This window comes from Pongo pygmaeus, chromosome 8 (assembly GCF_028885625.2).
Source record: "Pongo pygmaeus isolate AG05252 chromosome 8, NHGRI_mPonPyg2-v2.0_pri, whole genome shotgun sequence".
NCBI classification, from domain to species: Eukaryota; Metazoa; Chordata; class Mammalia; order Primates; family Hominidae; genus Pongo; species Pongo pygmaeus.
The window spans coordinates 33482334-33502776 of NC_072381.2; the positions used below are offsets into that span (position 1 = coordinate 33482334).

General features: G+C 36.3%; 1 protein-coding gene across 50 annotated transcripts in view; it reads left to right on the forward strand.

Moving 5' to 3' along the window:
• The window catches only part of CCDC7 (coiled-coil domain containing 7), a 434284-nt gene that overhangs the window by 2693 nt on the left and 411148 nt on the right, over window positions 1-20443 (forward strand). For 42 of the 50 annotated variants that reach the window (XM_054436387.1, XM_054436386.1, XM_063669750.1 and 39 more), the window contains exons 1-6: window positions 87-333; window positions 5506-5835; window positions 7273-7365; window positions 10162-10245; window positions 16616-16636; window positions 16954-16986. In XM_054436387.1, the coding sequence (XP_054292362.1) occupies window positions 5557-5835; window positions 7273-7365; window positions 10162-10245; window positions 16616-16636; window positions 16954-16986 (510 nt within the window). In that variant the 5' untranslated portion in view covers window positions 87-333; window positions 5506-5556. The other 8 variants (XM_054436376.1, XM_054436430.2, XM_054436379.1 and 5 more) reach the window with 6 other exon arrangements.

Here is a 20443-nt window from a genome sequence, read left to right on the forward strand (position 1 = left end):
CACGCCCGCAGCGTCAGCGACGCCGGCGGCGTCAAGGCGCCGTGGCGCCGGCGCCTGGGACGTGGCGTCAACGGCCCCATCCGGCGCCGGCGGCGGGTGCCCGGCGGTCTTTGCTGCCGCCCGGGGGCGCAGAGGCCGGGCCTTTTCTTTCAGCACAAACGTCAGTTTGTAAAAGGGTGGGGCTGGAGTCTGAGGAGTTTTCAGGCTTCCGTCTCGAAGGAAGTCTGGCAGGCTCGGAATTGTCATCTTCCTCAGGCAAATAGTTTTTCACCTTAGAGCCAGCCTTGGCAAGGCCACACCGCCCAGTCACCCGACTTCCCACAGTCTCAGCAGGTACACAGGGCGGGGAGCCTCGCAAGCGGCTCCCTTAGCAGGACCTGAGGGTTTCGGGAGAGTCCTGGCTTTGCACTTAGTTTTCCCGCTGCCTGGCTGCCTCCGTGGCGGTTGTGCTGCTTTTTATGCGGGATCTAGGATCGAAGGCAAATCATCCTCCTGCCGCTCTCCTCGATTTTGTACACTTTATCATTAAAGGATTTGAAATGAATGTAAATTAATCCTTGAAGGATGAAACCAGAAAACATTTGTCGTGGTGGCGGAAAGGGACGGATGCACTTGGGCGAAGTAATGCTGACATCCACTTCCTAGCATTGTTAGGAGGGATAAATGAATTAAATATGTAAAGTCCTTAAATATTTGCTTGCTAATACGAGTATTCATTGCGTGTGACTCTATTTTTGTATTTATGTGAACTTCATCGGAGCATTTGTGAGGTTCTTTTTTTTGCACCAAGTGAGCGTTGCCTGCCTGCCTGCCTGCCTGCCTGCCTCCCTCCCTCCCTTCCTTCCTTCCTTCCTTCCTTCCTTCCTTCCTTCCTTCTTTCCTTCTCCCCCCCCCCCCCCCACTTTTTTGGGGGTAGAGGACACAATGCAATCCATAACAGCATATACACTTGTTCTTTTTTCCATCAAACTTTCTTCTTGACCATGTTTTCTTCTAGTAATACTCTATTTCTTTACTCCCTTTTATAGTAGAATTTCTCTACAGTGCTTGTATTCAATTCATTGTTCCTACTTCCTCTCTTTTGAACGGTAAGTCAGATATTTACCTCGATCATTCTACTGAAATTGTTGCCGTTCTTCAGGTTACAAATGGCCTACCTCCATGTTGCCAAGTCCAGTGTCAGCTTAGTCTTCATTTTACTTGACTCAGCATTTGACATAGTTCATCACTCGGTCCTTGGTGATATTTTATTTTCCTTGCTTTCTATGTATATATACCCTTTTGGTTTTACTTATTGGCTCATTGGCCACTCTTCTTACGTCCTGTTTGCTGGTCCTGATGGTTTTGATGGAATTTTTGATGTTTGCTTGGACCTGATGGTTTTGATGGAGTTTCTTTGGCAATGTAATTTATTCAGAATTCTTTTGAGGCTTTTCAATTTTGTAAATTTAATCTTGGTTTCTGCATCATTTTGCTTGTAACATTAATTTTTACTGAAAGCATCATGTCACAATTGGTATGAGAAAAATGTAAAAGGGAGCAGGGCGCGCAGTGGCTCAGGCGTGTAATCCCAGCACTTTGGGAGGCCGAGGTGGGAGGATCACCTGAAGTCAGGAGTTCGATAACAGCTTGGCCAACGTGGTGAAACCCTGTCACTATTAAAAATACAAAAATTAGCCGGGCGTGGCGGTGGGCACCTGTAATCCCAGCTACTCGGAAGGCTGAGGCAGGAGAATCGCTTGAACCTGGGAGGCAAAGTTTTCGGTGAGCAAGATTGCGCCATTGTACTCCAGCCTGGGCGACAAGAGCGAAACTCTGTCTCAAAAAAACGAAAAATGTAAAAGGGAATATTTTGCAGGGGCTTTGCTTCAAGTTCTATAATGTGTTTATTTACTATTATCATCAGTAGTTTCCAAGAGAGCATTGTGTTCTTCCTTCAAATGGATTTTTAGTGACAAGTTATCTTTACAAAGTCATATTTGATTATGATTTAAAAATTATGCTTGGCAACTATGCATTCAATTAACTATAGTGTTTCATCAAAACACAAAAGCAGTTGTATAATTCTTGGATGAAATAAACATTTTCAGTGCTATTAAGATATTTTTGTTCTATTGTTCACAACCTAGTTTAGAATTTTTATTTTTGAGAATTTTCTGTTTGTGCTTGTCAGACATATTTAAGGGCATGTATCCCTGGCCCCATATATATTATATATTTTTAATTTTAATTTTTTGTGAGTAGTCTCTTAAACATATATATGATTCTTTTCCAGCGGGGTGTCATCTACTTGTTAAAATCCTAATAAATGTTCACGTATTGAAATATCTGCGTTTTGGAAATCCATAATTACATCAACAATTGTTATCTGCTGTCCATGTGTCCAAAATAATTGAGAAATTATTAGTTTTTAAAACTTTATTCAAAGTGGTTTTGTTTATAACATCTGTAAGTTTTATTATTTGTTTTTATATTTTATTCTCTGAAATAATATGTTATACTATTTGGTATTGATATTTATGTTTTGCATGAATGTGCTAACAGGATACCATCAACTTTTGCCATGGTTTCTGGCAAATAAAAAAAATCCTATTATTGGTCTCTTAATATATATTGGATGATCTTCTGAACATTAGATACTGCTTCTCCAAAAATTGAATCATGTTTATTGTTATTAACAAATATATAGGCCTTTATTTTCTCATTTTCAGTAGAATTGCTAATTATTTATATTTTTTCAAAACTGATACAAGCTTTTAATACTTATCACTACTGATGTGTATTTTATTAATGTTCAGGAATATGTGATAAATGCTGCTGATCTTTGCATCATTTTTTATTCTTCAGCTGGATTATTCCTCCACTGATTTTATTCTTTGCCTCAGTTTTTATTCTTCAGCAGTATTATTTTGTGATTACTCATGTTGTTTTATCTGTTATATTTTTCATTTTTTAATATCTTCACTTGGGTCTTAAAAATTCCTCTTGTACCTGTTTTATATGGCTGATATTCTCTTTCTGTGTGTTTATGTATTTTTAGTCTCTCTGTTTTAATGATTCTACAACTAAAACATGTTTTTTAGTTTATTATTTTTATATTTATTTATTTATTTGAGATGGAGTCTTACTCCATCCCCCAGGCTGGAGTGCAGTGGTGCAATCTTGGCTCACTGCAACCTCCACCTCCGAGTTCAAGTGATTCTCCTGCCTCAGCCTCCCGAGTAGCTGAGACTACAGGTGCCCACCACCACGCCCGGATAATTTTTTGTATTTTTAATAGAGACAGGGTTTCACCACATTGGCCAGGCTGGTCTCGAACTCCTGACCTTGGGATCCACCCGCCTCTGCCTCCCAAAGTACTGGGATTACAGGCATGAGCCAATGAGCCTGGCCTATTTTTTATTTTTTAATGGTCGTTTTTTTCAGTTGTCAAGTTGTTTTGGCCTATGAGCTCATATACCCTTGGGGGTGTCCCCTGTTTGTCTGGTAATCTATTATTAGGAAATGATCAAAAGCCAATTCCCAGCCTGTGTTCCTCCTGGAAGTTAGGGAAAGTATGTGGGTGTATTTGTTTTCAAAGTGCTAGATATTTCCTGTGGTCTGAATGCTTGTGTCATCCCCAAATTCGCATGTTGAAATTGGGCCCCAATTCAACATATGGTAGAATTAGGAGGTGGGGCCTTTAGGAGGTGATTAAGTCATGAGTGCAGCACCCTCATAAATGGGACTACTGCCCTTATAAAAGAGGTCTGAAAAAGCTCCCTTGCTCCTTCTATCATGTGAGGACACAGAGAGTAGGCACCATTTATTTAGTGTCTGGGCTTTCATCAGACACCAACTCTGCTGGTGCCTTGTTGTTGGACTTTCCAGTCTCCAGAACTGTGAGAAATAAATGTTTCTTGTTTATAAGTGATGCAATTTATAGTGTTTTGTTATAGCAGCCTCAACAGACTAAGACACTAGTGCTGCTGTAACAAAGTACCACAAACTGGCTGGCTTAGAACAACGGAAATTTATTCTTTCATGGTTCTGGAGGCCAGAAAACTGAAATCAAGGTTTCAGCAAAACCATGTTCCCTGCTAAGGGCTCTAGGGAGGAATCTTTCATTGGTTTTTACAAGCTTCTGGTGGATGCTAGCAATCCTTGATATTCCTTAGCTTGCAGGTGCATCACTTTAATTTCTGCCTGTTGCTATATGGTCTTCTTATAGTGACACCAGTCATTGGATTTAGGACCCACCTTAATTCAGTATGACCACATCTTAACTTTATCATATCTGCAAAGACCCTATTTTCAAGTAAGGTCACATTCAAAGTGCTGGGGGCTTAGGACTTGAACATATCTTTTTCAGGGACACAGTTCAACACATAACAATGGGACAAGCCAAAGTGTAGAGAGCTTCAGATAACAGAGTACCAGTGTTACATTACTCTATCTTAATTTTGCCATTGTACCTGACAATTCCCATGGTTAGGCATATACTTTTAAACTATTTGGGAGGTGGCATTGTCCTGAGTCTTAGTCAGCTTTGAGGGGAGAGAAAAATAGAGGAATAAAAGCCCAAGACCTATCTAGTTTATACTTCCTTATCTTAGCATAGCTTTGATGCTGCCTTAATATTACCCTAATAATACCTTGGGCCAAGGCTCCTGCTCCTGTGGGAATAAAGATGTATATTAAGGACATATATTAGCTCAAATATGGGGGAAAGATAGGAGGAAAATGTAATTTTTCTTTTTCCTGAATGTATTCTCTCATGGTTGCTTCTGGCTTCTTCAGTCCGTATATTCCCATCCTAAATGCCCCATAAAGAAATGAGCCTTTGTTTAGGGGTTTCTTAAGTTAAAAATTTTTTTGTTCTTGTTGTCTTCTGTTGTTAGGAATATTTTCCTTTCTATTTTTCATTTTTTCAGAGTTGATTTTGGGATTCGCCATCTTCATAGCAATTGATAATCCTTTTATCATTTTAAATCTGAAATGTTTTCATCTACAACCCCCCTTACTTACAGGAAATGCTATAAGTCCTATAGGTAAAATAACCCAACATTTTCCATATGGAGAGCAAAGGGTATAGAAAAGAAGCAAGATTTGTAGCCAATTTGACCTATGTTGTAATTCTGAAAAATTTAACACTTATTAGCTGTGTGACTCTTGGTTAGTCACTTAACTTGTCTGAGCTCAGTTTACTCTATTCCCATGTAAAATGGAATAATGATGTACATAAAGGGCATACCTTAGATTAAAAATGATGGAGCTTTTACTGTTATTATGCTTAAGTTTAAATAACTTCTTGATGTAAATTAGATATTGTGATAACTGCATTCTATATTTCTTTGTTTTGTTTAAGTTACTGTGACTCAAAAAAGCCCGAAGTGTAATTGTAGCTTCCAGAAGTTGCTTAATGTACTCTGAGCAAATTGCTAAAGCATCAGAAAAAGAGAAATGTAGTATGTGAATTTAATTAGAGCCTGGTGTTTTCTCTGAATCTCTTATTTTTTTCCACAGGGAGGAATAAGTTTTTTTCATCTGTAATTTGGAAGCCAAGTCAGTAACAAAATGAAACCAGTAAAGCATCTGTTGACCACCAGTAACAAATCGGCAAATGTTCCAGCATTAACTACTAAAAAAGGACTACATAATTTACCATTATCACCTGAACTAAAGGAAAAACATAATACAAAATTAATTCATGATAAAATTGAACCAATGGTCCTAAGATCTCCACCAACAGGAGAATCCATTTTACGGTATGCTTTGCCCATTCCATCGAGTAAGGCAAAGAACTTACTACCAGAAGATGAAATGATCGGAAAAATTATCAAACATCTGAAGATGGTAAGAGGCTTGTTAGTTTCTGTGTTGCAGGGCCCCCATGATCACCCCAGGTTTAGGATGTGCTAGGAGGACTCACATGCCTCCACATATAGTCATACCGATGGCTAAGATTTATTACAGTAGGCACATGAGGTGAAATTAGGAGAAAACCAGATCTAAGCTTGCAAGACTCTTTTCCCTTTAGAGTCACCCAGGAGATGCTTAATTTCTTTAGCAATGAATCGTGACAACACATATGAAATGTCTGCCAGGGAAAATCATTAGAAACTCAGTGCCCTTGGATTTATTGGGGGTTGTTTACTATTCACTCTGTGCTTAGCAAGTACGAAAATTTCAGACTCTCACAAGGAAAGGAGGTTCAGTATAAACAACGTTATACAAACAGTTTAGGGACAGTGAGCTGCTTCTATCAGTGAATTGGGAGAACCCTCCTGAAATCCAAGATCTCAGATGCCAGGTTAAGGCCAACCTTGCAAGCAGGCCTTCCTAAGTCCTGCATTTCTACTATGTTAAACTCTGCATTTCAGAAACTTTAGCTCTTTTTTTTTGTTTCTTGAGATGTAGTCTTGCTCTTTTGCCCAGGCTGGAGTGCTGTGGCGTGATCTTGGCTCACTGCAAATTCTGCCTCCCGGTTTCAAGCAATTTTCCTGTCTCAGTCTCCTGAGTAGCTGGGACTACAGGAGCACACCAGCATGCCTGGCTAATTTTTGTATTTTTAGTAGAGATGGGGTTTCACCATACTGGTCAGGCTGGTCTCAAACTCTTGACCTCAGGTGATCCACCCGCCTTGGCCTCCCAAAGTGCTGGGATTACAGGCGTGAGCACCATGCCTGGCCGAAACTTTAGCTCTTGATGTGGGGAAAAATTTTCCTTTCTCTGAGTTTCTATTTTTTTTCACTGCGATCCAGAATTGAATTGTAAATGTACCAAATATCAAGTGAGAACAATGAGGAAGAGCACAAATATAAAAAAAAAATAGTACATCAAACTTGTACATTACAAGTTTGTTGAAAGTTTGAGGGGTTAGGCCAGATAATTTTCTTTAAAAATTCATTGCTTTCTGGTCTCCATCTTTCTATTTCCCCTAACTCTCTTCAGAGGAGAAAGTCAAGGCAGACTTTGAGGAAAACTCTACTTAATGCTTCAACCACTCATGGACAGGCCCTCTCCGTTTTAAGATAGCTATCAACACAGAAATGGTAGAGTCATAGAGCATCTCTCTATTGCTAGGGAGTAGGGTTAAGGAATATTGCTTTTTCCTCATGATGACATGAAATTGGGTATGGGATGAAAAATTTAAGTTTATGGCACTGGAAGAAATAAGTCTTACTGGTAAAAAAGGTCCTGGCATAATTGATTAAATATTATTTACATTTAATACAATTAATTTTAAACTATTAAAGTATCTAATTGCCTTTGATTTTTTTTTTTTTACAGGTTGTTTCCACTTTGGAAGAAACCTATGGACATTGCGATCAGAATGGAGAAGAACCATTTGTAAAGCAAGAACATGAAGAATTATCTTTATCTGTAAGTATATGCAACCCTAATATAGAGACATTAACACTGAAAAGGGTCGATTTTCTTTTTAAAAATATAAATTTAAAATATTTTCTTTTGGAGTACTTATTATATCCTTAGAATGAATTTCCCATCCATGAAAATGATCCTCTTAGAAAATTAACCCAACCAAATCCCTCTTGACCTGAATTTTGCCAAGAAGTTTGCAGAAAAGGAGTTCTACATACCCATTAGGAATGACCAAAATTTTAAAGATAGACAATAATCAAATTTTAGTAAAGATATGGGGCCACAGGAACTCTCATACAGAGCTGGTGGGAACACAAATGATACTGCTATGTTGAGAAACAGTTTGACAGCTGCTCACAAAGTTTAACATATACTTAAAAGATAACCACCAATTCCACTCTTAAGTGGTTATCCAAGATTAATGAACACATACATCCTCACAAAGACTTGTATATAAATGTTTATACAAGTTTTGTTCGTAACAGCCAGAATAGCTACTGAATCCAGCAACCCAAGTATTTACTAACTGGTGAATTGATAAGCAAATTGTGGTATAGCATACAATGAAATACTCTTCACAATAAAGGGAACAAACTACTGACACATAGAACAATGTGGATGAATCTCAAAAACATTAGGATGTGGGGAAGCTAAATAAATAAGGCTACATATCGTATGATTCTATTTATATGAAATTCTGGGAAAGGGAAAACTGTAGTAAAGGACCAGTGGTTGTCTTGAGCTAAGGTAGGAGGGGAGAATTGACTGCAAAGGAGTACAGTGAAGCTTTTTGAAATGATGGAAATGTTTTATATTTTTATTGTGGTGATTACCCAACTATTAAAAGGACTATGTAATCACAGTCCTTATCCTGCATGACCTTGTGGTTATTATGTTTTGAAGCCCTGCCAGGAATGAATCAAAGAACCAAAACTAAAATCTAAAATTGAAGTCCAATAGAAACTGGGATGACTAGAGGTGGGAGGGATGCGGGGTAAGGGTTGAAAAACTAGTTGTTGGGTACTGTGCTCAGTACTTGGGTGATGGGATCATTGGTACCCCAAACCTCAGCATCACGCAATATATCCAGGTAACAAACCTGCACATGTACCCGCTAAATCTAAAACAAAAGTTGAAAAAAAAACCCACCAAAAATAAAATAAAATGAAATTAACTTCACTTTCCTGTGGTCTCCAATACTGACAAAATTGAAGAAATCAGCCCTTCGGATACCCCCTTTATTTTACTGAATTTCTTTCCTCCAATGATCTTGTATTTTATTTCACGTCAACCACTAATTGACAAAGTGATATCCTGTAGTCCTTACCATAACTGTTTCATAATTTGAATTTCAGTCATCCTAATCTGTGGCCACCACCTCCTGTCTTTCCCACTCAGTCTGTCCAATATTCTGTGTCCAAAAATCCTTTGATTTCACAGGGAACCATAATCCATTGGTCCTGCTGCTTTTTTAGTGTCCCAAATCCTCCTTGTGCCCTTACTTACCCAGCTTAAATAGCATGGTCCACTATTATCATCACTCCCTTTCACACGTACTTAACTCTCTTGCCCTGTTCTGCTTTATTGGTCTTATTTGGTTACATTATAAACTTGGTCAAATCAATTTCCATCTTGTGTGTATTTCTCTGTCTTCTCTATATTTGTGGCACCTGAATGTGGGTGGAAGAAGTAGGCTAATGGTTTCTCTTTATATTTGTGATTAGTAACACTAATCTGTTCATTTTCCTCTCTGCTGGATGATTATTTTAGTTTTTTTTCCCCGTCTCCTATATGATTATAGGTCTTTATTGTGACAAGAAGTATGTGAGCCTCTCAGTATATTATTTATTTATTTTATTTTATTTTTATTTTTTTGAGACAGAGTCTCACTGTGTCACCTAGGCTGGAGTGCAGTGGTGTGATCTTGGCTCACTGCAACTGCTGCCTCCTGGATTCAAGCACTTTTCGTGCCTCAGCCACCCATGTAGCTGGGATTACCGGTATGCACTGCCACACCCAGCTAATTTTTTTTGTATTTTTAGTAGAGACGGGATTTTGCCATGCTGGCCAGGCTGGTCTTGAACTCCTGACCTCAAGTGATCCAACTGCCTCAGCCTCCCAAAGTGCTAGGATTACAGGTGTGAGCCACCGCGCCTGGCTCAGTATCTTTAAATGTAATGCTCAGGGAATAGATTCTTCATGGAGAACCACTCTATGAAAATCCTAACTGTATATAAGACTGTAATATTTGTTTATCATGAGTCAATTCTCTGATTTACGAATCACTACTTTACTAGAAGGGATTTGATCATTATGACATTTAAGCTGTAACTATTTTTTCCTCAAAGTTGTGTATTGCCCATTAGGTGACAGCAGAAGACTGCAGTTCATGGCAAGTATACAGTTAGATATCATAGGTAGTAGTCATTTTCTAACACCAAGAGATTTTTTTTTATGGTAATGATTACCTTTTATTTGGCCACCCAGAAATTTCAGTACTATAAGGCTGGAATGCTGGATTTTCTGGAACTGTGTAGAGATGAATGAGAGGAGAAACATAGCTGGGTATATGTCACTGATGGGCCACTTCCCAGAGTGTACTTTCTTTCATGTTTTTTCTTTGGGAGAATTTGCTAGTATGGCATTTGAAGCATGGCTTCTTGCTGTAAATGTTTGAAGGGACATAAATTACACAAAATTAAAATTTTTCAAAAAGTAAATATGCTAGAAAAAGACAGACATGCATATGGATTCTTAAATAGAAGTAACTTTATGTTTTATTATTCTTTTTAAAAGGTTGGGGATGATATGAATTCATTCTTGACATATTGTTCGCAATTTGCAGCTCAGCTAGAAGAAGCACTTAAAGAAGAACAAAATGTATGTATTCTGTATATACTGTCAAGTATAAAATATCAAACTTGTACTGGTTGTTGAAAATTGAATCTGCTATCCAGTCAGCCAACATTAACCTAGATTCAGTGTCTTAAGAAATTATAAATGGCATTGGAAAGCATAATTTATTTATTTTTTATTCTTTTTTTTTAAATCATCATCAAGGGTTTTTACTATGCCCAAATGCAAAGATTATGCCACTGAACCACCACAAATAAGACATGAACTTTGAATTAATTCTTCAATAGTTGTGTGAATCTTAATGAATCTGCCATATTCCCTCACTAAGAGCATGTAAGTAGTTACAAGGTAGTTAATAAATAGTAAGGTTGTGGCAATCAGCATCAAAGAGAGAATGATTGGCCATTACAGAGAATGACCACACAATCATGGTTTAGTACCATAAGCCTTATCAATTAGCTATGAGTAAAATGTAAGACTACAGTGGAATTGTTGAAATTGTCTTTTTTTCATATAATAGAATACACTTAATTTATTGCTTTTTTTGGCAATAGTATTTAAATTGGCATGTAATAATTATACATATTTATGGGGTACATAGCGATATTTTGATACATACAATGGGTAGTGGTCAAATCAGAGTAATTAGCATATTCATCACCTCAAACACCTATCATTTCCTTGTGGTGGGAACATTCAAAATCCTCTCTTCTAGCTATATATATATAATATATAGCTATATATGATATATATAGCTATATATTATATATTATATATAGCTATATATATTATATATAATATAACATATGTAATATATTATATTATATTATATAATATAATCTATATATTATATAATATATATATAATCTGTTGTTAGCTGTGGTCACCCTATAGTGCTATAGAACACTATAACTTATTTCTCCTATCTAGCTGTAATTTTTTATCGTTTAACCAACCTCTCCCTATCCTCCCTCACCCCTACCCTTTCCAACCTCTAGTAATCATGATTCTACTCTCTGCTTTTATGAGATCAGCTTGTTTTAGCATTTGCATATTGGCAAGAACATGAAATATTTATCTTTCTGTTCCTGACTTATTTCTCTTAATATAATATCCTATAGGCCTTTCCATGTTGCTGTGAATGACAGGATTTAATTCTTTTTTGGAATTAAGAGTGAAATCTTTTTTGGAACTAAAAGTGGCTGAATAGTAGTCCATTCCCCCTATATGCCACATTTTCTTTATTCGTTTGTCTATTGATGGACATTTAGGTTGATTATGTATCTTGGCAATTGCAGTTTAGTGCTGCAATAAACATGGAAGTACAGATGTCTCTTCAGTGTACTGATTTCCTTTCCTGTGGATATACACCCAGTAGTGAAATTGCTGGACCATATGGTAGTTCTATTTGTAGTTTTTTGAGGAAACTCCATGCTATTTTTCATTATCGTTCCACTAGTTTAAATTTCCACCAAAAGTGTATATATGTTCCCTTTTCTCTGCATCCTTGTCAGTATTTATTATCTTTTTTCTTTTTGATAATAGCCATTCTAACTGAGGTGAGATGATATCTCATTGTGGTTTTGATTTACATTTCCCTGATGATTAGTGATGATGAGCATTTTTTTCATATACTTTTTAGCCATTTGTATATCTTTCTTTTGAGAAATATTCAAGCCATTTACCTATTTTAAAATCAGTTTTTTTTTGCCATTGAGTTGTCTGAGTTCCTTATATATTTTGAATATTAATCACTTGTTAGATGAATTTTTTTTTACAAATATCTTTTTTCATTCTGAAGATTGTCTTTTCACTCTGTTGGTTGTTTCCTTTGCTGTGCAGAAGCTTTTTAGTTTGATATAATACCACTTGTCTGTTTTTGCTTGTGTTGCCTATGCTTTTGAGGTCCTATCCATAAAATATTTTCTCAGACCAATGTCCTGAAGCATTTCCTCTATGTTTCCTTCCAGTAGTTTCATAATTTTGGGTTTTACATTAAAGGCTTTAAGCTGTTTTTCAGCTGATTTTTGCATATGGTGAGATATTGGGATCTAGTTTCATTCTTCTGACTGTGGATATCCAGTTTTCCGAGCACCATTTATTGAAAAGACTGTCCTTTTCCCAATGTTCTTGGTGCTTTTGTTGAAAATTTGTTGGCTATAAATAAGTGGATTTATTTTTTGGGTTCTCTATTGGGTTCCATTGGTCTGTGTGTCTGTTTTTGTGCCAGTACCATGCTGTTGTGGCTACTATAGCTTTGAAGAGTATGTTGTGTGTGTGTTTGCACATGTGTGTGTGCTTTTTTTTTTTTTTTAAAGAGACAAGGTCTCACTTTGTTGGTCAGGCTGGACTGCAGTGGCACAATCATAGCTTACTGCAGCCTTGAACTCCTGGGCTTGAGGGATCCTCTTGCCTCAGCTTCCCAAGCTGCTGGGATTACAGGCGTAAACCACCATGCCTGGCTAACTTTGTAGTATATTTTGAAGTCAGATAGTGTGTTGCCTCCAGCTTTCTTCTTTTTGCTTAGGATTGCTTTGGCTACTTAGGGTCTTTTGTGGTTCCACATGAATTTTTAGGATTTGTTTTCTATTTCTGTAAAGAATGTCATGGTATTAATAATTAATATTGTTAAAATGACCATACTACTCAAAGCTATCTGCAGATTCAGTGAAATCCCTGTCAAAACGATACTGGGCTTAAGCCCAGTATCAATATTAATTCTTCTAATCCACGAACATAGGATGTCTTTTGTTTTTTTGTGTGTGTCTTCTTTAATTTCTTTCATCAGTATTTTATAATTTTCATTGTAGAGACCTTTCACCTCCTTGGTTAAATTTATTTCTAGGTATCTTATATATTATTTTGTAGCTATTATAAATGGGATTGGTCTCTTGATTTCTTTTTTTCAGCTAGTATATGAACATGCTACTGATTTTTATATGTTGATTTTGTATTTTGCAGCTTTACTGAATTTATTAATTAATTCTAAGAAGTTTTCGGGTGGAGTCTTCTATGTATATGACATGTATATGATCATGTTGTCTGCAAACAGGGACACTTTTGAGGCCCTCCACTTAGTTGCTTTTCTTCCCTAGGAGAGTTCTGAGTTAGGTGAAACTAACTCAGTTTAGTGGGAACCTCTAGAGAGCTCAAAAGTGGGAATCTCTAGAGAGCTCAAAACACTAACACAATTTCTTGGGAATATGTCTGCTATGCTCTCTCCAGAACCATTCAAAATGAGGGTTGCTGTTTTTAAGACTGCTACTGTGCTGGAGGAGGGGGTGGGGCAAGACCAAGTTAAAATACCACACAGTTCTCCTGTGGTGTTCAAGCCACATTTTATTGATGTGGCATTGCTTGGTTGCTTTAAATCTTTAACTGTTTTTCAGAGTTCTAACAAAATTGGAGCATAGGCCTTTGGACTTCCCTACTGCACATTTTTTTTTTTTTTTGCTGTTATAACTCTTCAAATACCCTAATAGTTTTTTTTCCTTGATACAAATTTACAATTGACTTTGAATTTTATATATATAGCATTTCAGTAGACCAAGAATAACCAAGTAAGTCCTGAAGAAAATGAACAAGGCCAAAGGACCTACCCTAACGGATATCAAGATTCATTATGCAGCTATATCAATTATGATTATATGCTTTTGGTGCAAGCCTGGATGAACTGATGAAATTGAACAAAGTCTCAAATATTGACCCTTTTATATATGGAAAATTTTGTTGATGACAGAGCCAGCAGTATAATAAATGGCTTTGGGACAGTTGGTTATTTATAAAGGAAAAAACTAATTTGATATATGATCAAATATGATACTGATGATATAAGTATATGACCTGGAGCAAGAAACAATCACAAAACAAATACAAATCATAAAAGGCAATATTGATAAATTCACCTATATTAAATTTATAAGCTCTGTTATATAAATAATTCATAAAGAGAGGGGCAAGAGAAATTTCAAACAGGGGCAAAATTTGGATCATGTATACCTGACGTATATGTGTATTTAATCACATGAAGGATTATCTAGATTATATAGATAATATCTACTTATCAGTAAGTAAAAGATTAAACAAATCATTACAAAATAAAAAGGCATTTCACAGTGGATCAGTTTTTATTTTTCACTCATTTTTATCAACAATGATCTAGATTTAGCAGTATCAGTAATTGATGCCGTGGGTTTCCTCAGTAATTGAGAAAGGCACTGTTCTCGTTAAACTAGGAGTGGTTTAAATTATTGTAGAACTATGGCTACAATGAGTGGTTGAATTGATATATGCTAATGTTTCCCATCAGGTTCCAGTGCAGGAAGGGAAGTTTTGAGAATCTTGGAATCTTTCTTGACAGTGGAAAGAATTAGTTATTCCTAGGTATAATGTGCTTTAGTGGACATTATTTTCTAAACACTTACATAGCTGAAAGTATTTTTCTTCTGATACAGACATTAATTTGCTTTGGTATATTTTCTGAAGGATCTCAGCACTTTTTGCTTAGATTTATGCTTTCTTATTTAGCTTAGTGATTCTCAGACTTTAGCATGCAAAGCAATCACCTGCAGGTCTAGTTAAAACACAAATTGTTAGTCCCACTTCTAGAATTTCTGATTTAGTAGGGTAGGGTGGGGCCTGAGAATTTTCAGTACTAATAAGTATGCTTGTAGGTGGTGCTGATGCTGTTGCTGTGGCTTCTTACTTTTTGAACCACAGATCTAGAGTTAGTGTTGTGGAAGATAAATTTAATTTATCTAGTTTAATTTTTGTTCAATTTTATGTTACTCCCTGAATGCACGTAGTAACATTTTACTTTAATAATGTAATTGAAAACTTTTACCCAATTTGATAGGGTGGAGTTTTTGTTTTTGTAGCAAATGTAATCACTTTAACATTAGATATTTAAGTGGTAAATATTGATATTTTGAACTGTGTATGGATGCTCCTCAACTTATGAGGGAGTTACATACTGATAAACCCATCATAAGTTGAATTTTTCATATGGTGAAAGTGCATTAATACACCTGACCTACCAAACATTGTAACTTAGCCTACCCTACCTTAAATGTGCTGAGAACACTGCACATTAGCCTGCAGTTGGGCAAAATCATCTAATACAAAGCCTATTTTATAAGGAAGTGTTGAATAGCTCATGAAACTTATTGAATACTGTACTGAAAGTGAAAAACAGAATGGTTGTAGGTGTATGTGGAGTTCAGTTTCTATTGGTTTTTGTATATTTAGTCAGTTTCTCTTATAATTTCTTAAGTACTTTGCATTTTTCATTAAAAATATTAAATAGTATTATAATATTTTATATCTTGATTTTCTAGACCATTTAGCAGGAACAGAGTTGTATTAAGAAGATAGTGTTGGGAAGGTGATGCTTTTTGTGATTGTACTTGCTGCTGTATGAAAAAAATATAATGCTCTTCTGAAAGGAATTTAAATTTTATTCCTTACATATATATATACATATGTACATTTTTTTTTTTTTAAGATGGAGTTTCGCTCTTGTTGCCCAGGCTGGAGTGCAATGGCGTGATCTCGGCTCACTGCAACCTCCGCCTCCCAGGTTCAAGCGATTCTTCTGCCTCAGTCTCCTGAATAGCTGGGATTACAGGCATGTACCACCACACCTGGCTAATTTTTGTATTTTTAGTAGAGACGGGGTTTCTCCATGTTGGTCAGGCTGGTCTTGAACTCCCGACCTTAGGTGATCCACCTGCCTTGGCCTCCCAAAGTGCTGGGATTACAGGCGTGAGCCACTGCACCCAGCCTCCTTAACTATATTAAGAAAATATATGAAATAAATTTGGGAATTGTTTGGGGGCCTCCTAATATAGATATATTAGGGCCAGGCATGATGGCTTATGCTCAGTGTTTTGGGAGACTGAGATGGGAGGATCGCTTGTGGCCAGGAGTTCAAGACCAGCCTGGGCAACATGGCCAAACTCCATCCCTCTTAAAAACAAAATTAAAAATTAGCCAGGCATGGGGGTGTGCCCATGTAGTCCTAGCTACTCAGGAGGCTGAGGCAAGAGGATCACTTGAGCCCAGGAGTTCAACGTTATAGTGAGCTATGAGTGCACCACTGCGCTCAAGCCTGGGTGACAGTGAGATTCTGTCTCTCTTTCCCTCTTTCTCCCTTTTTATATATAAAAAGAAAAATTATTTTTAAATTCTAGAATGAAGTTGTCTATGCAAGGTGAACTAAAAGCACTGTCTGTAAATAAAAAATTATAATTTTCAACTACAGATTTATAAAATTATATTTTAGTACTTAGTACATTTTTGTGATTGAAAATTGCAAAAGACTGAACTAAATATTATATCATACATTGTGAAGCATTCTATTTTTAAATGTGTTAATTAAAACTTTATTTTTCAGATTTTGGAATCTCTTTTTAAGGTACGTTCAATATATTACAGCTTAAGCCTACTAAAACTTAACACAGAAATACATGCCAATGAAGAAGAGGTTTCTAAATTTTAAGGGAGTAGAAGGAATTCCATACTTGCTTGCTGCTCTATATATTTAAGAATTTTATGTTCATTTGTATAGTGCATTAGCCCCATTCTGAATCCCAAGTGATATTTCGGTCAGGGCTGATATTTGATGGATGAAGATTCACAGACACAGACACACATTTATATAGATATTTATTTCATCGGTGCAATTTAAATAGTCACTATTTCTTTTTTTGTCCCTCTTTTGTTTTCTTAAAGTGGTTTCAGTGGCAGGTCAATCAGATGGAAGAAGTAAGTCTAACATTTTAAAATTGTTAAGTTAATATTTTTGAACTCATTTGAAAACCAATTTGGATTATTTATAAGTTAAGTATGTATAAGTCATTTTTGAATAACTGTTGGTTATAAAGTAACCTTTTGATTTGGGTAGACAAGGAATAAGTGGATGGGATAAAATATTTTTCAGTGACCTGCACCCTATATCCCTGCATATATCTGGTATACTCCAAGTTTGACTGACACATTTTTTTTCCTAAAATTGAATAATGGAAACTAAGTTATTATTTTTTTCCAATTTACATAAAAGGGTGATGAGAGAACCTTTCACTTTAAGTATTTCTACCATATTTAAAAAAATCATGCTAAATGATTATGTATGTGTAGACATAAAATTATGTATTGATTTTCTATAGATGAAATATGTTATTTTAATGATGTTCTTTTACACTTTTGATTCAGGCACTTTGCCATTAGTTTGAGAACTACTGGTCTCTGTCCTTAGGGGCTTTTAATTCTATTTTGGAAAATACTTTATATATGCTGTTAGTATATTAGAATGATTTCCAGGGTAGCTTTACTGATTTACAGTATTATTTTAGTTCTCATTTGGTCACACTTATGGTTCAGTCCAATTAAAGACTCTTGAAGCCCAGGCTTTTCAAAGAAAAGAGGCCAGTTTATTTGGGGGTATTTAAAGGATAAATATAGATAGAACCTTAAATGCATGAACTGTGACTATATCCTAGCATCTTCTCATTGTTTTATCTCTGGTCCCAGAACAGAAGACTTTCATGGTCTATATGCTGTTTGCTTTAGGATACATTTGACTGACATTGGAAAAGTGTTGGTCATTCTTTGATTATGGCATGGAGGTCATTATCCTTTCAGAGAAGTAGGGGTAGAGTGAAGTCTACTATTCCTCTACCCTCTTTTAAAATGTGTTCTTCTACCGCATATTCTCACTCATAGGTGGGAATTGAACAATGAGAACACATGGACACAGGAAGGGGAACATCACACTTTGGGGACTGTTGTGGGGTGGGGGGAGGGGGGAGGGATAGCATTGGGAGATATACCTAATGCTAGATGACGAGTTGGTGGGTGCAGCGCACCAGCATGGCACATGTATACATATGTAACTTACCTGCACATTGTGCACATGTACCATAAAACCTAAAGTATAATAATAATAATAATAATAATAAAAGAAAAAGAAAAAAAAAAAAGAAAAAGAAAAAGCTATTAGACTAAAAAAAAAAAATAAAATAAAATAAAATAAAATAAAATGTGTTCTTCTTTGCAACTTTGGAAATTCATCTTATCTTCTTTTCATCCATCAATCTCTTTTTATTATTTTATTAATGGGTTTACTTTTACTCTTCTTTTGCACTCAGTCCTGTCAATGTACGTGACCTATCCAAAACCCTGGCCTCTCACTTTCTTGACTTCCTCATCTCCAAAGATCTCTTGGCCTCCACTTCCAGTCACACTCTGGAACTTGTCATTAACTAAATTACTTTATTTTAAAAATTACTAATTTAGGCAACTTATTCTTGAACTATAAATTTATGTTTTTCCAATTATTACTTTAAATACTGCTCTGGCCACCAAACACTTGGAATGCTCTAAATACAAGCCATTGGTTGGAACTCCTTCAATTCCTGCTACCTAACAAAATATTAACGTCTGTACTCATTTTCTCTTTCTTTTTTCCTGTTAAGACAGATATATTGTTCTTTCTTATACATGACTAATTATTTCACTTCTGTTTTGGATTTCATGTCCTCTTGCCTTCTCAAGACTTTGTGTTTGTTTGTTTGTTTGTGTTTTTGAGACAGGATCTCATTCTGGTTGCCCTGGCTGGACTGCAGTGATTTGATCTCAGCTCACTGAAGCCTTGACCTCCCGGGCTCAGGTGATTCTCCAACCTTAGCCTCTCAAGTAGCTGGGACCATGGGCACGAGCCACCATGCCTGGCTAATTGGTATTTTTTTTAGTAGAGATGGAGTTTCGCCATGTTGCCCAGGCTAGTCTTGAACTCCTGGACTCATGCAATTCCCTTGCCTCTGCCTCCCAAAGTGCTGGGATTACAGGCGTGAGCCACTGTGCCCTGCCATGCCCTCTCAAGAACTTTGATTAATTAATTATTCTCTCTTGTATATTCAGTTTCCCTCATTCAATTTATCCTTCTTTTCAGTTTTTAAATATGTTCTTCTATCTCTCATTTGACCTACATTCCTCTCTAAAGGCCTATTTCCATGTCCTTTATTAGCCTGTTTTTAAAAAAATTATTTTGTGTGCAAATTTACTTATATTAGGGAAACAATCATTAGATTATTACCAGGGTGTAAAGGCAAAACAGGTTTATAAGCGAGTGGGAGAAAAACAGAGTAGACAGTCTTTGAACAATGAAACTAGTTTTGTTTTTTTTTAAGTATTCAACGAATAAACTGGCACCTAGTGAAAAGATTAATCTGGGCACTCTTTCCTTGTAAGAGACAACTAAGGGTATTAAGTAAAACAATTAGAGTTGTTTATGGATTTCCTATAATAACCCTTAAGAGTTTAGCCATGGAGCATGTGTCACACATTCAGAGGCACATTTATTTGTATATTAATTTACTATACACTATGCTTTTACTTCCCAAGCATTTCTCAATCTATCCAGACTGAATTCTGTCTCCCTAACAAGTAAAACATTCTCTCCATATGGTTCCCAGTAAGTCGTATGTTGTTAAATTAAACAGACTTTTTTTTTTTTGCTTCAGCTATAGTGAATATTATTGATCGTGCCCTCATTTTTGAAACATTATTCCTTTGGCTTCTGTGAATTACATTTTCCTGGCTATTGTTTTACCTCTTTGGCTGTTTTCTTTTTAGAGTCCCCTCCTTAACACAACCAGTAAATGTTGGAGTACCTCAAAGTTTTATCCTATGCCTTTTTTCTTTTTACTCCAAACTTTCTCCCTAGGCAGTCTCATCCAGTTTTTCCATTCAAGTATTACCTTTATGCATGTAATTTAGAAACATAAACCTCTTGCTCAAAATGTTTCCCTGAACTCCAGGCTTTGTATATAATTACTTACTAGACTATTCCACCTCAGATGCAATGGGTCAGAAATATGAATTTTTTACTCCTAAACTCATATCTCTTCTAGTGTTCCCTATCTTAGTGAATGAATACTATTTATCAAATTGGGTAAATGTGAAATGTGGAAACCATTCCTGACAACTCACTTCCATCTATTCCTGATATTTAATCTATCCACAAGTCCTCTGGGTTTTACTTTCTAAATAACTGTCAGATGTGTCCACTTTTCTCTGTGTCTACACCTTATTGTTGATTACTATCATATCCATTATGCCTGAAATCCCAACCAGTGCATTCATAATCACCAGGAGGAACCCCCACTGCACAGTATACTTCTGATTTGGAATTTCAAGTTTTTCAATGTTTAAACCCATAATT